General features: G+C 32.1%; 1 protein-coding gene across 2 annotated transcripts; it reads left to right on the forward strand.

Moving 5' to 3' along the window:
- The first annotated feature begins 9,099 nt into the window (after window positions 1-9,099).
- LOC114725080 (adenosylhomocysteinase-like) lies at window positions 9,100-13,272 on the forward strand. 2 transcript variants are annotated; one of them, XR_003738387.1, is made up of 3 exons: window positions 9,100-9,888; window positions 11,946-12,998; window positions 13,249-13,272. XR_003738387.1 is itself a non-coding variant. In XM_028911544.1 (2 exons), the coding sequence occupies exons 1-2, from the start codon at window positions 9,211-9,213 to the stop codon at window positions 12,858-12,860; spliced, it is 1,593 nt and encodes a 530-aa protein (XP_028767377.1). In that variant the 5' UTR covers window positions 9,100-9,210; the 3' UTR covers window positions 12,861-13,242. The 2 variants fall into 2 exon arrangements, 1 of the variants encoding a protein (XP_028767377.1); XM_028911544.1 differs by lacking the exon at window positions 13,249-13,272 and having other exon boundaries at window positions 11,946-13,242.
- Window positions 13,273-13,774: the final 502 nt, after the last annotated feature.

The raw sequence follows: 13,774 nt of genomic DNA on the forward strand, positions 1-13,774 counted from the left end.
GCCTCTTTAAATGGAGGGCCGGACTTATATTTTAAGTGGTTTAAAAAGAAATTAGGCTTAAAAGGGCTAGCCCTATAGGGTTCAAAAATAAAAAAATTCAACCATTTTAAACCCGCCTATTTTTTTTTATTATTATCAATATATTTATAAAGTTATAGATTAATTTTTTATGAATAAGTTTAAATTAGAAAAATATTTAGAAGAACCAATACTCAAGCCAAATAATTGAAAAGAATTAGATGTTTTGGACTTGTGAAAGAACAATTAAAATCAATTTTCAATTCTTTCAAGAATGGCAATTGATATTTTTAACATTCTAATTACCACAATAGCTAGTAAATCTTCATTTACCATCAGTTTACATATATTAACAAAGTGTAAAACTTTTCTTATTTGAACAAATGTTCAGACTCTTATTTGTACTTATAACTACTGCATAGTTTTATTTTAGATAAGGTAAATGAAGACAAAAACTTTAATATTTTTATCACTGAAGAAGAGCTCACTTGTAATAAAGAACAATCAAATATTGCTGATCTTGATGATACTGATGAAAATGAAGATAAAGATAATAATGATGTTGATATTGTTAATCTTTAACTGCTAGGTTTTTTTTATCTTTTTGTTTTTTGTGTTTTGTTAGATTTTGATTTTTTATTATTTTGGACAATAGTTTATTGGCATTTAATTTTTTTTCTATACACCATTGGTTTATTTTACTTATATTTAGAAGTTTAATTGTTTTATTTTTTATTTTAAAATAATTAAAAGGAAAATTACGTACAGGTCCCACAGAAGGCAATTTATTACTATGAGGTCCCACGAAATGTCAAAATCACTGACAGGTCCCAAGGGACCTCAGAGTAATATTTTCGATTTGTAAAATGACATTACTGTCCCTCATATTCCAGATTCACATTTGCTCTGTCATTATGATTTACAACCTCAGTAGCGACTATTAACAACCCAATGAGAGGGCGTTAACAACCCTAGCAGTATCCGTTAACAACTTACTTTATATAATCATATAACCTCCACATAGGAGTAAATTATAACCAAATAGTATAATACAATAACTTTAACACTAAAATGGGAAGCTTTTTAATATCATTAAGAATTTTAACTAAACCCAATAGGATTATAGCAACATTTTAATGCGAAAATCCATTTACAACCTTAACAACGACTATTAACAACCCAATGAGAGGGCATTAACAACCTAAGCAGTATCCGTTAACAATTTACTTTATAGAATTATATAACCTCCGCATAAGAGTAAATTATAACCAAATAGTATAATACAACAACTTTAACACTAAAATGGGAAGCTTTTTGATATCATTAAGAATTTTAACTAGATCCAATAGGATTATAGTAATATTTTAATGCGAAGATCCATTTACAACCTCAACAGTGACTATTAATAACCGTATGAAAGGGCATTAACAACCTAAGCAGTATCCGTTAACAACTTACTTTATAGAATCATATAACCTCCATATAAGCGTAAATTATAACCAAATAGTATAATACAACAACTTTAACACTAAAATGGAAAGCTTTTTGATATCATTAAGAATTTTAACTAAACCCAATAGGATTATAGCAACATTTTAATGCGAAGATCCATTTACAACCTCAATGGTGAGTATTAATAACCCAAATAGAACTGTTGACAATCTAGGCAGTATCTGTTAACAACTGACTTTATAGGATAATATAACCTCTAACAACTATATAAGATTAACTTTAAGACTATTTAGTTATAATTTAGTTAGTTATAGTTAGAAGTTATATTATCCGATAAAGTCAGTTGTTAACAGATACTGCCTAGATTGTCAACAGCTCTCTTTGGGTTATTAATACTTACCATTGAGGTTGTAAATGGATCTTTGCATTAAAATGTTGCTATAATCCTATTGGGTTTAGTTAAAATTCTTAATGATATCAAAAGCTTCCCATTTTAGTGTTAAAGTTGTTGTATTATACTATTTGGTTATAATTTACGCTTATATGGAGGTTATATGATTCTATAAAGTAAGTTGTTAACGGATACTACTTAAGTTGTTAATGCCCTTTCATTTGGTTGTTAATAGTCGCTGTTGAGGATGTAAATGGATCTTCGCATTAAAATATTACTATAATCCTATTGGATCTAGTTAAAATTCTTAATGATATCAAAAAGCTTCCCATTTTAGTGTTAAAGTTGTTGTATTATACTATTTGGTTATAATTTACTCTTATGCGGAGATTATATAATTCTATAAAGTAAGTTGTTAACGGATACTGCTTAGGTTGTTAATGCCCTCTCATTGGGTTGTTAATAGTCGCTGTTAAGGTTGTAAATGGATCTTCGCATTAAAATATTACTATAACTCTATTGGATCTAGTTAAAATCCTTAATAATATCAAAAAGCTTCCCATTTTAGTGTTAAAGTTGTTGTATTATACTATTTGGTTATAATTTACTCTTATGTAGAGGTTATATGATTATATAAAGTAAGTTGTTAACGGATACTGTTAGGATTGTTAACGCCCTCTCATTGGGTTGTTAATAATCGCTACTGAGGTTGTAAATCGCAATAATAGAGCAAATGTGAATCTGGAATATGAGGGGCAGTAATGTCATTTTACAAATCGAAAATATTACTTTGAGGTCCCTTGGGACCTGTCAGTGATTTTGACATTTCGTGGGACCTCAGAGTAATAAATTGCCTTCTGTGAGACCTGTACGTAATTTTCCCATAATTAAAAAGAATTTAAATTTTAAAAAATAACATAAAAGGGCCAGCCCTTTTAAGCCCTGAGCCCGTATGTCCAAAGGCCGAGTTTTAATAATTAAATAATTTTAAGGTATGTGGACTTTAAAGGGCCAGACTTTTTAGGCCCTAGCCCTTCAAAGGCTAGCCCTTTAGGACCGAGCTGGCCCTTATTGACAGCTCTGCTTCTATTTGGATCAACACTTGTTTGTTCCAAACCAAAATCTAGTACCTCCTTGTGCTAATTATAAGATTTACATTGCAGTATAAATTTATACTACAAAATGAATCTTATATTTAAAAACAAAAGTAATACTCTTTCGGTCCTTAATATAGGATCTAATTGTTGAGTTGGTTTTAGTCCTAAATATAAGATTTATTTCTCATATTTATCAATTTTTCTAAATTACCGTTATAGATATTTTTTCAACTATAATCAAATAGAAAAGGGAGAAAGGATATTAAAGAAGAAGATTATGATGTTTTAGGAAAAACTTGTCATATTTCTTATGATTAACTAACTTACCTAACTTCCTTAATCTAATCAAATTAGTTAAATAGGTTTTATATTAAGGACCGAAAGAGTATAAAAGAAACTTTTCTACATAAAAATATATTTTTTAGTTAAAAACTATATTAAAATAAAGGAAAAACTAATTTGTCAGTCCTTATAATTTTATCATATTTTAAATTGGGTCCCTAAAGATTTTTTTTTCTTTTTAGGGATAATTAATCTGCAAGTTCTTATAGTTTCAACCTATTTTGAATCAGGTCTCTATAATTTTTTTTCTTTTTATCAGATCCTTATACTTTCACCTGTTTTTAATTAGGTCCTTGTATTTATTTTTCTTTTTATCAAGTCCTTATAAGATCACCTTATTTTTAAGCAAGTCCCTGAATTTTTTATTCTTTATTTTATAAATTCTAATAGTACTATTCTATAAACATAAAATAGTATATAAAATAATATTCTAAAAATAATGAATTATTATAATAATTTTATTTTTTTAGCAAAAAATTAATTGTTTTAAAAAAATTTTCCTTAATTAATTAATCATATTACTTATATTTTATTATAAAATTATTAATATTTTATATTTCAGTGTTAATTTATTTAATTAAGTTTATATTTAATTAATAAATAAAAATTAAAACTAGATGGACTTAATTAAAATTTTAGTGAAATTATAAGGATTTGATAAAAAGAAAAATAAATACGAGGACCTAATTAAAAATAGATGAAAGTATAAGGACCTGATAAAAAGAAAAAAAACTATAAGGACCTAATTCAAAATTAGTTGCAACTATAAAGACTTACGGATTAATTAACTTTTTTTTATTGAACCAAATTTGACTGGATCTTGAAAATGGCAGCGCCGAGCGGGCTCCTTTTTATCACGGAGTGCACGCTTGGTCAAAGGCCCCATCATCCTGCCCCAGCGTAAGCTAATGGAATCTAATCTTCAAATTTTCTGTGCTCATAACCATGCAAATTCAATAAAAAGAAAAAAAATTAAGGACTTAATTCAAAATCCAATTAAATTATAAGGACTAGCAAATTAATTTTTTCTAAAATAAATCTTATTTATTATATCACTCATTATACTGAAACTCTAAAATTTATCATTTTTGACAGTTTAATATTTACCAGTTATTTGTTTAATATTTTCAGTATATTTTGATGATTAAAGTTATTTTTTACTCTTTTACTCAAAAAGTAATTTTTACTTTTTTCTCCCAAAAAAGTAATTTTACTTAAAAACCATTAACAATTAGTTGAAAATTTGAGTCATTTTTTTAAAACAAATGTATATAAAAAATGCATTTAAAAATTTTGAATTGTAAATTTGACATATTAATATAACATTCTTAAAATTATATCATTTTGTAATCTCATAACTTAATCGAAAATATATGTGCATATGTGTGTTGCAAGACGTCTAACATCTTCAACAAACGTATATATTAAAAAGATTACATTAGTAATAAGTTAAAATAAATGATAAGATTAGATATTTCAAATTAGAAAAAATTAGAGAAAATAACCAAAATTCTAAAGAGAATAATATTTTCCAAAAAAGATAGTACGAATTGTAATTATTTAGAAGCACCAAATATAAAAATATAAATTTAAAATTACTAAATTGTTCCTAATTAAACTTCCTACATTCTCTCTTAGTTATAAGAGGGCTTTTTGGTGAGTTTCACGTTTCATCAACATCCATATAACCATATCATCAATCATTTAATTATTAATATAGCTATTTATCCATTTTAACAGTAGTTCGATTATTTTAAAAAACATAAAATAACACTTTGTCATTTTATGTGCAAACTAATGATATTAAAAAAAATATAGGTTAATAAAATTTTTAATCCCTGAAATTTAACATCATTTGGATGATAATCCTTGAAATTTGAAACTAATACTTTTGATCCATGAAATTTGACCTCATCTCAGTTTTTGTTCCTAAAATTTGAAATCACAGGTTTTAATCTCTCAAATTTGATTTCATTTGAAGCTAGCTAAAGACTTCTAGTCCCCGGAACATTATTTTTTAAGAACTAAAATCAAAATGGGGTTAAATTTCAAGAACCAAAACTACTAATTGTAAATTTCAGCTACTAAATCCAAAATAAAATTAAATCTCAATGATTAAATCTATATATTAGTTTGCAAATTCTAGGAATTAAAATTAAAATAAGGTTAAATTTTAAGGAAGGTCGTGTTAATCCAAAAAGCATTTACAAAATAACAGCCATCAAGCGAATAAATAAGAGATGGGCAATATGGCAAGGGAATTCAAATCCATTGCGCACTGCAAAACCGGCTACCAACTACAGTAGCACCTGGCAAGACTTAGGGTGTGTTTGGTTGGAGGGGAGGGGAGGGGAAATGAGCCCCTCCCCTCATTTGGTTAAAAATTTTGGAGGGGAGGGGAGCGCCTCCCTCCCCCCATTTTGGCTCCCCTCCAAATTGGAGGTTTTTGGAGGGGAGCCAAAATTTTGGACCATTATGTCTTTATAGTTTTTTTAATATTCCACTTCTACCCATAAAATATATTATTATAATATTTATTTCAAATAAAAAAATATATTATCCTAAGTAAAAAAATAAAAATATATACATTATTATAATTAAAAATATATTATAAAAATTATTTAAAAATAAAAAATTATTTAAATAAAAATTATAATATTATAAAATTAATTGTGTTTTATAAATATATTATTTATTAAATATATTTTAAAGCTGGAAAAAAAGATAGCCTAAAAAAAATAAAATTTCATTTTTCTTAGAGCATATAAATTTGTTAATTTGATTATTTTAAATATATTATTATATTAATTAGAATAAAAAATTACTATACCAATTTTTAATACACATATTAACATGATAAGACTGAATTTTTATTAAATTATATGATTTAAATTAAGATGTAAATTAATTTATATAATATATCAATAAAAAACATAAACTAATATGTAAGGGTAAAATGGTAAATTAATTATTACTATCCCTCCCCTCCCCTCTTTAAACCAAACAAGGGATCATTAAATACCCTCCCCTCCCCTCCTTTTTAATCAAACCAAACAAGGTGAGGATAAAAACCTCCCCTCCCCTTCCCTACCCCTCCCTGCCCCCCCTACCCTCCTCTCAAGCCAATCAGGCCCTTAGAAAGCAATTAGGTGCAAACCCCATATCCCCTGAGCTTGAATTATCTTTAGAAGTGGGCCCCATTTATCCAAGTGGCTCCTAATTTTTCGCGTCCAGATGAGTTATCTCAGGTCCAGGTCATATTGCATCGAGGAAAGCTTGACAAAGAAGCAAACGGGACGGCCTCGAGGTTGGTTGCCGCAACAAATTAGAAAGGACATCTTTGGTGTTGTTATTAAAAAAATTCGAAGTTTCGATCCGTTGGTTTTGGCCGGGAATTCTCCAGAAACTTATAGAAGAAAACCATGAGATTTAAAAAAAAAAAATTTTGGACCTTGATATGAGATTTAAATTAAAACAAGAATTTTAAATAGAATTATGGTATAATGAAATATTATCCCGATCCTTAATATAAAAACTTGTTTAATTTTTATTTTAGTTTTAAATATGAAATTTTAATATATTTTATCTCTTATATTTATTCATTTTTTTCTCATAGTAGTACTAATCAATACACTTGATTAAAAAAGATATTTTAAGAAAGACAGCACTTATTTATTACAAATAACTAACTTAATTAGTGTTTTTAATTTACTCAAATTAGTCAACCAGCTTTTATACTAAGGACCAGAGCTACTAAGACATTTGTGGGTGGTTTTATGTTTTATGATGTAAAATGTTTAGGGAAAAAATAATGATTCATTACTGGATTTATTCCAAAAGTATCCGTCATCAGTTAATTGTAAATTAATTAGATAGAAACGAAATAAAAGGAAAGTTGCTACAAGTGATCATAATTGCAAGAAGAAAATATTTTTGGAATTTTTTTTAATCCTAATCCTAATCATAATTTTTATTTTTTATTTTTAATGTTCCTACTAAATACGATACAAGGATATAAAGATCAAAGACATACCGGGTTAATTGTCGAAATCAAGGTATGCGCCGAATCCCTTCGCTTCAAGATTATCCAGGGCCTATATGACCATTCAAGGTGGTTTGCAGGTGGTCTTGGTACTTCGCATGCGGTTGCCTCACTCACGGGAGCGGCTTTTCTCTCCTATCGTACCATCCCCTTTTCCTCCTCTATACAAAACTCTACTGTTTTGAAACATATTTCTTTTAGTGATATTTATATCTTAAAATAATTTTTAGTGCACCTGACATTTAAAATATTTTCAGTAGTTCTTAGTACTTAGCAAGCTGTATTCTGAACTATTTTTTCAGTAGCACTTAATATCCTAAATTAATTTTCAGTGTATTCAATAGTCTATATTATTTTCTTGTAATAACACTCAATATCCTAAAATTAGTTTAGAACACCATATGTTATTGGGAAAAATACTGTATGTCCAACTTGCTAGATATTAGGTGCTACTGTAAAGATATTTTAAATTATTAAATGCACTAACAATTATTTTAGGCTTCAGATTAGAATACTAGGTGTTACTGGAAAAATAATTCAGAATGCAATTGGCTAAATACTAGCTACTATTGATAAATAAGTGTACTAAAAAATATTTTAGGATACTGGATTGATTTGAAAAATAAAAAAGCTGGAGAGCCTTCAACTTTAACACCCAAACTGACATAGTTTTGGATAGAGGGGAAGAAATAGATGGTAAGAATAGAGGAGAAAAGCTGCTTCCCTCACTTTTAGCTCATGTTGGCCTCTTTTCTTGCAGCATTATGATTCAAGACGTGCATCTACTTTCATTGCCCTGAAAATATTGATGTGCTTTGCCTATAACTGTTATAGTTTAAGTTGATATAAGTTAATATTAAGTTAATATGATGTTATTTATGTTAAGCTTAGGTGAGGAAACTAAATTTTGTATAAATTAAAAAGACTGATGGTCCAGAGATAGTAATTTACATGGATGATTCCAAAACACAGCTCATTACTGTCACTATTTATTTATTAATTTCATTTTACTTTTAAAATTATATTTTTTTAAAAATAATTAATGAACTAAAAAAACTTAAATTAATTATACGTGGATGAATACAAGCTTACCATTGGTAAAAGTGACTTTTATTTCAATTTTAAGATAACAATAATTAATATAAAAGTATTAACTCTTTCAGGCCAATGATAGCAGAGTTAGACTGTTAGACGACTGAATACTTCATAAGATTAGGAAACTAAACTGAACTTTATATAAAAGTTACATAATTAAAAAAATACCTTTACGTACAATTATTTTTAAATCAGCCGACAATAAAAACGGGGTAAAAAAGCAAAATGAAATATACTAGTATCTAAATTATAGTTCCGTAAAACAAGAGAAGGATTGGGGGAAAAATAAAAAATGATAACATAAATAAACCTGCTGGTAAGATATTTTCCCTTCCTGTCTCAAGAAGGACAAAAAAGAAGAAGCAGGATGTCTGTTTTGTGACAAGGTTTGACTGCTTAGTTTTTCTTAGGATGTTCAGTTTTTATTGGTATTACTAGTGCTGCCTTTTATGGAGGTAACGTATCACTGGAAAAAAAATTCAACGAACTAATTTACAATCCAACAATGAGGTTGGATGAGGAAGAGAAAGGAGCGGAAAAAAAAACAGAGAGAGAGAATACTTGACTTTCCAAACCAACTGGTTTTTTTGGGGCAAACCAACTGCCCAACTGTAGCAAAGGATCTTTGGGTTTATGTAAATCTTTTGTGCTACCTACCGTGGCTGACCGCGGCTTCTGATCACGCGAGCTCGTAGCCTCCCACTACTCTCCCTCTTCCTTACTCTGTTCCCGCACACGGACATTCTTCTTCTTCTTCTCTAGCCGCTACCGCCATGGCCGGGGTTGTCCAGGCTTCCCCTTGGGACCATTACTCCAAGGTCGAAATGCCGGGTCTCAGGTCATGTCTTGCTGAGTTCGGCCCCTCCCAGCCTTTCAGAGGTGCTAGAATCGTCGGTCACCCCCTCATGACCTCTGAAACCATCCCCTTCGAGAAAATTCTAACTGATCTCGGAGCCGAAGTTCGCTGCTTGGCCCTTAACACCTGCTTCATCATGGATCGCATTGCGGCCACTTGGGAGCCTTGGCTGGATATCGACAAATTTCGAGCCAATCTCGAGGATCGCATGAAGGCCCGTTGGGAGACGAATTATTGGCAGGATATCAAGTGTGCGCTTGACTGGGGTCCCAGCGGTGGTCCCAATCTGATTGTTGGTGCCGGTGGCGACGCTACCTTCTTGATCAATGAGGGCGTGAAAGCTGAAGAGATTTATGCCAAGACTGGTCAGTTTCCAGACCCGTCTTCCACTGATGATCCTGACCTCCATGCTGTCCGCACTGTGATCAGGAATGGGATGGAGATTGATCCCATGTGGTACCACAAGATGAAGGACGGACTCGTTGGTGTCTCTGAAGAGACCGCAATGGGTGGTAAGAGACTTTACCAGATGCAAGCTGATGGAAGTCTGTTGTTCCCTGCCATCAATGTCAACGACTCTGTCACCAAGAGCAAGGTAATTATCCGTTACTGTTCTTTTTCTTTTGGTCAACAAGGATTGTATTAGTCAAAAGTTCAAATGCGAAAATTCCCAATCAGAAGCAACTAAAACAAGGTAACAGGAAATAAACAGGAACACTAAGAGAAAGGACAGTCCAACGAAAAGGCAGCACACTAAACTACTAGGACTGAGAGCATATGAAGAAAAGCACCAACTAGGATCAAACATGATTTCCCTGGGGACAGCAATTTCTGTAGCTTTAATGGGGGTTGCAAGACCCATCGCAGGTATGGGGAGATAACATCTCCTTGTCTTAGTCCTTTCCTAAGCGAAACTTTTGATAGTCTTTTACCAGACAACATGACAGGAAAATTTACAGAGCATACACACCGCAATTTTCTATCAATCCATTTCTTACAAAGACCCATTTTTAGCATTATAGCACATAAAAACTCCCATTCTATTCTATCATAAACTTTGTTCATATCCAGCTTTAGAGAAACCTCACCGGCCCGGCTTCTTTATTTTCATATGCTGGAAGACTTTATGGACAATATTGATACCATCCTGAATCAGCCTACCTAGCTCCAAGGCGTCTTGACTTTCATCAATGAAATTGTCCAGAGGAGGCTTAAGTCTGTTTGATAAAATATTTGAAAATATTTTGTATAGATCTATAGGCCTATAATCATTAAGCTCAAAACTTGGGTCAAATTCTTTGATAACACTTGTTAGTTTTGCTACCGCTAGTTGTTAAAATGCGTATGTGCATTTATAAACTCATCTATGACTATTTGTAATTTCTGTATCAGCTACAATGTAAATTAGGATTCGTAAATTCCATACAAGTACTTGCTAGTTTTCTATTTTTAATTGTCAAAATTAGTACTTGTAAATTTCTATTAATTTGCTGTTGTTGGTTATTAAAATGCCTATGTGCACTTGTAAATTCGCTTATGGTATTAACACAAGATCAGTGTTGTTAATTTGACTTGACCTAATAGATATAAGAAACTTGATTTAAGTTTTGTCCAATCATTAACAGGCTCGGGACAATTTACTTTTGGTATTAACAAAAGATCTGTGTTGTTAATTTCAGCCAAAGCAAAACCAGAAGCTTTTTAACTAAATCACAAAACCTGGTTGCCTATTATGTCGTATGATTACTGATAGAAAGCGCCTATGAATCCATCAGGACCAAGGGCTTTGGATCCCCAGAATTGAAATACAGCTTGCTTTAACCTCATCCTCTGTTATTTCAGCCATTAGCACTGCGTTGTCTTCTTCAGTAACCACCCTTTCCAGTTTCCTAATGAGTCGAAGAGTGAAGTATGAGTTCCTCAAAACACTTACACTTTCCTGCTTCAGTATCATCTTCTAACCACTCATTCTGTTCATTCTTCAATCGCATTATCTTATTCCTGCATCTTCTCTGGATAGTTGATAAATGGAAATCTTCTAAAACTTTGTCCCACATTTTAGCCGATTGACTCTAGATTTTTGTGCCCAGAATAATTCCTCCTGGTTCGATAGATCTATTTTCTGCCTAAGATCTGAAAAACTCTCTGGCTGTATCATCATTCCAATCCTTAGTTAAGCATATCAGCACCTTTTCAATAAGCTTGCTAAACAGTTTGTGGCTGTTCCCGAACTCCTTTCGACTCCAGCTGACAAGTATAGATCTTAAATTAACCAGCTTTGAAACAGTCATTCAGCATCTTGTCATTCTCTTCGACTTTCCAGTTATCTTTAATTTATTCCATTAGATTCGGATGAGCAAGCCAACTCATGTGAAATCTAAACAAACTTGGAGTTTTGTTCTCTTTATGATCAAATTCAATGAGGATTGGACAACTATCCGTTACAATATATGGTTTAGTTTTAGAACTGTTTCAGATTTGAAATTTTGTTAAATTTATAGCAGCTACAAAGTCGACTTTAGAGCCAATTGAGTTTGAACCTTTGTACACTTGTAACTAAAGTTCTTTTACTTAGCAACCTTGGATTTAACCTGTTGCTAGTTTTGGAAAACTCAACATTATATCTGATATGTTTTATGTTTGTGTTAACAGTTCATTAACTTGTACGGTTGCCGCTCTGCTCTTCTTGATGGGATAAAGAGAGGTACCAATATGACTATTCCTGGGAAAAAAGCTGTTGTGTTTGGATACGAAGATGCCAGCAAGGGATGTGCTATTGCACTGAAGCAGGCTGGAGCAGACGTGGTTGTGTATACGGTTGATTCCAACCATACTGTTCAAGCTGGCCTAGGAGGTTTCAAAGTTATTAAGGCCCTTGACGATGTTGTTCCTGAGGCAGACATATTTGTTACTCCTAGTATCAACAAGGGCAATATCTTGATTGCTAATTACATGAAGAAGATGAAGAACAACGCCATTATTTATAGCATGGATCCAATAGTGGACCTTAATAGCAACAGTATGTATGCTGGACTGGAGCAATACCTGTCCGGCATGAAGCGGATCATTGTCAATCCTCAAACCGACAAATGGGTCTTTCCTGACACTAATTCAAGCATCCTCATGTTGAGCAACACGGGATACCCTGATTTGATGTCGTCTTGGTCTTGTACAAGCCGTGTGGTTGCTGCGCTTGAGTTGTGGAGCAATAGGGGGACTGGCAAGTACGAGAATAAGGTTTATGATTTTCCTGAGCCTCTTGAAGAGAAGGTGTCTGCTCTTCACTTTGCCAAGCATACGACCGATAGCGTGATGACCAAGACCACTGAAAAGATCGAAGGACGGGCTGATCATGTCTCTCTGCGGATGGAAGGACCGAGGAACATCTTGGCTACAAATACTGAGCCAACGGGAAGTGATAAGGTCAAGAGGATGCTACTCATGGCTGCTCGAGCTTGTTTGTTTTTTGGCACGATCGGTTTTGGCGTCATGACGGTTCCCAAAGTTAACGTAAGTCTCCCATTTCCCAAAATTTGCATAGATCTCGCTGCAATTTGGGGTAATTAAAAGGTGAGAAAGAAGGTACTTTAAACTTCTATTATACATGCATGCTTTTTTCGGGTGATGCGCATTTTTCCAGATAAAGGGTTAGAGAGTGTTTGGTGACTTTGATATCTCATTGGATTTGGAGCAGGAGGAGAAAAGGTAAATAAAGGTCTCTATTATCGGTTGAAAATGTTCAAAATGCTCTAGACCCTTTTTCTTTTTAAATATAAATCTCAGTTGCATGAAACTATTTCTATCGGGGAAGCCTCGCTTATTCAAAGGGCTGATTATTTATAATTCTTGTTTTGTGAGTTAAGCAGCGGGATGATGATTTGTATGCATGTGAAAGTGAATCAATGAAGATCGAAGCAAAGAAATGAACTGCAAGATAAATTTTATATGGATGTAGGGAAAAAAATTTCAAAACGGGGCAAGAATTCTCTGCAATGATCACTTGTAGACCAATTGAAGTCAAAAAGAAAAGAGCACATTAGTCAGTGTGCTTAAGCTGATCCAGCTTAAACATATAATCCGGTTGAACAAACGGAAAAAGAAAAGAGGTTGAAAAGCCGAACCGTCTATAATTTCTTTGACTGAAAAATATTGATTCAGAAACTTCATTGAAAGCAATTTTTATAGTATTCGTATGGAAAAATCAGGTTTACCCAGTAATGTACAATTTTACGTAGATTTGTATGAAATTTAAATATTTTCTAAGCGATACTTCTTCATTTCTTGCCAAAGACCCCATTTTTGGTCAATGGGGGGTTGCTTTTTTTTTTTTTGGGGAGGGGGGGATAAACTGTGACTTGGTTCCACCAACCCAACCAACTTAGGACTAGGGCCTAAAAGATAGGATCAATGTGCCCAGAAAACGCAACCCCTGTATCTCAAACAAGAAGAAAGGAAAGAAAACTCAACCCAATCACATTTGT

Source organism: Neltuma alba, unplaced genomic scaffold (genome assembly GCF_004799145.2).
Source record: "Neltuma alba isolate B1F8T4 unplaced genomic scaffold, ASM479914v2 tig00012221_pilon, whole genome shotgun sequence".
In the NCBI taxonomy this organism is placed as follows: Eukaryota; Viridiplantae; Streptophyta; class Magnoliopsida; order Fabales; family Fabaceae; genus Neltuma; species Neltuma alba.

Coding starts and splice junctions, on each gene's coding strand:
- LOC114725080 (XM_028911544.1), top strand. CDS start 9,211: ATGGCCGGGGTTGTCCAGGCTTCCCCTTGGGACCATTACTCCAAGGTC. Junction 9,889..11,945: donor ACTCTGTCACCAAGAGCAAG/GTAATTATCCGT, acceptor TTGTGTTAACAG/TTCATTAACTTGTACGGTTG.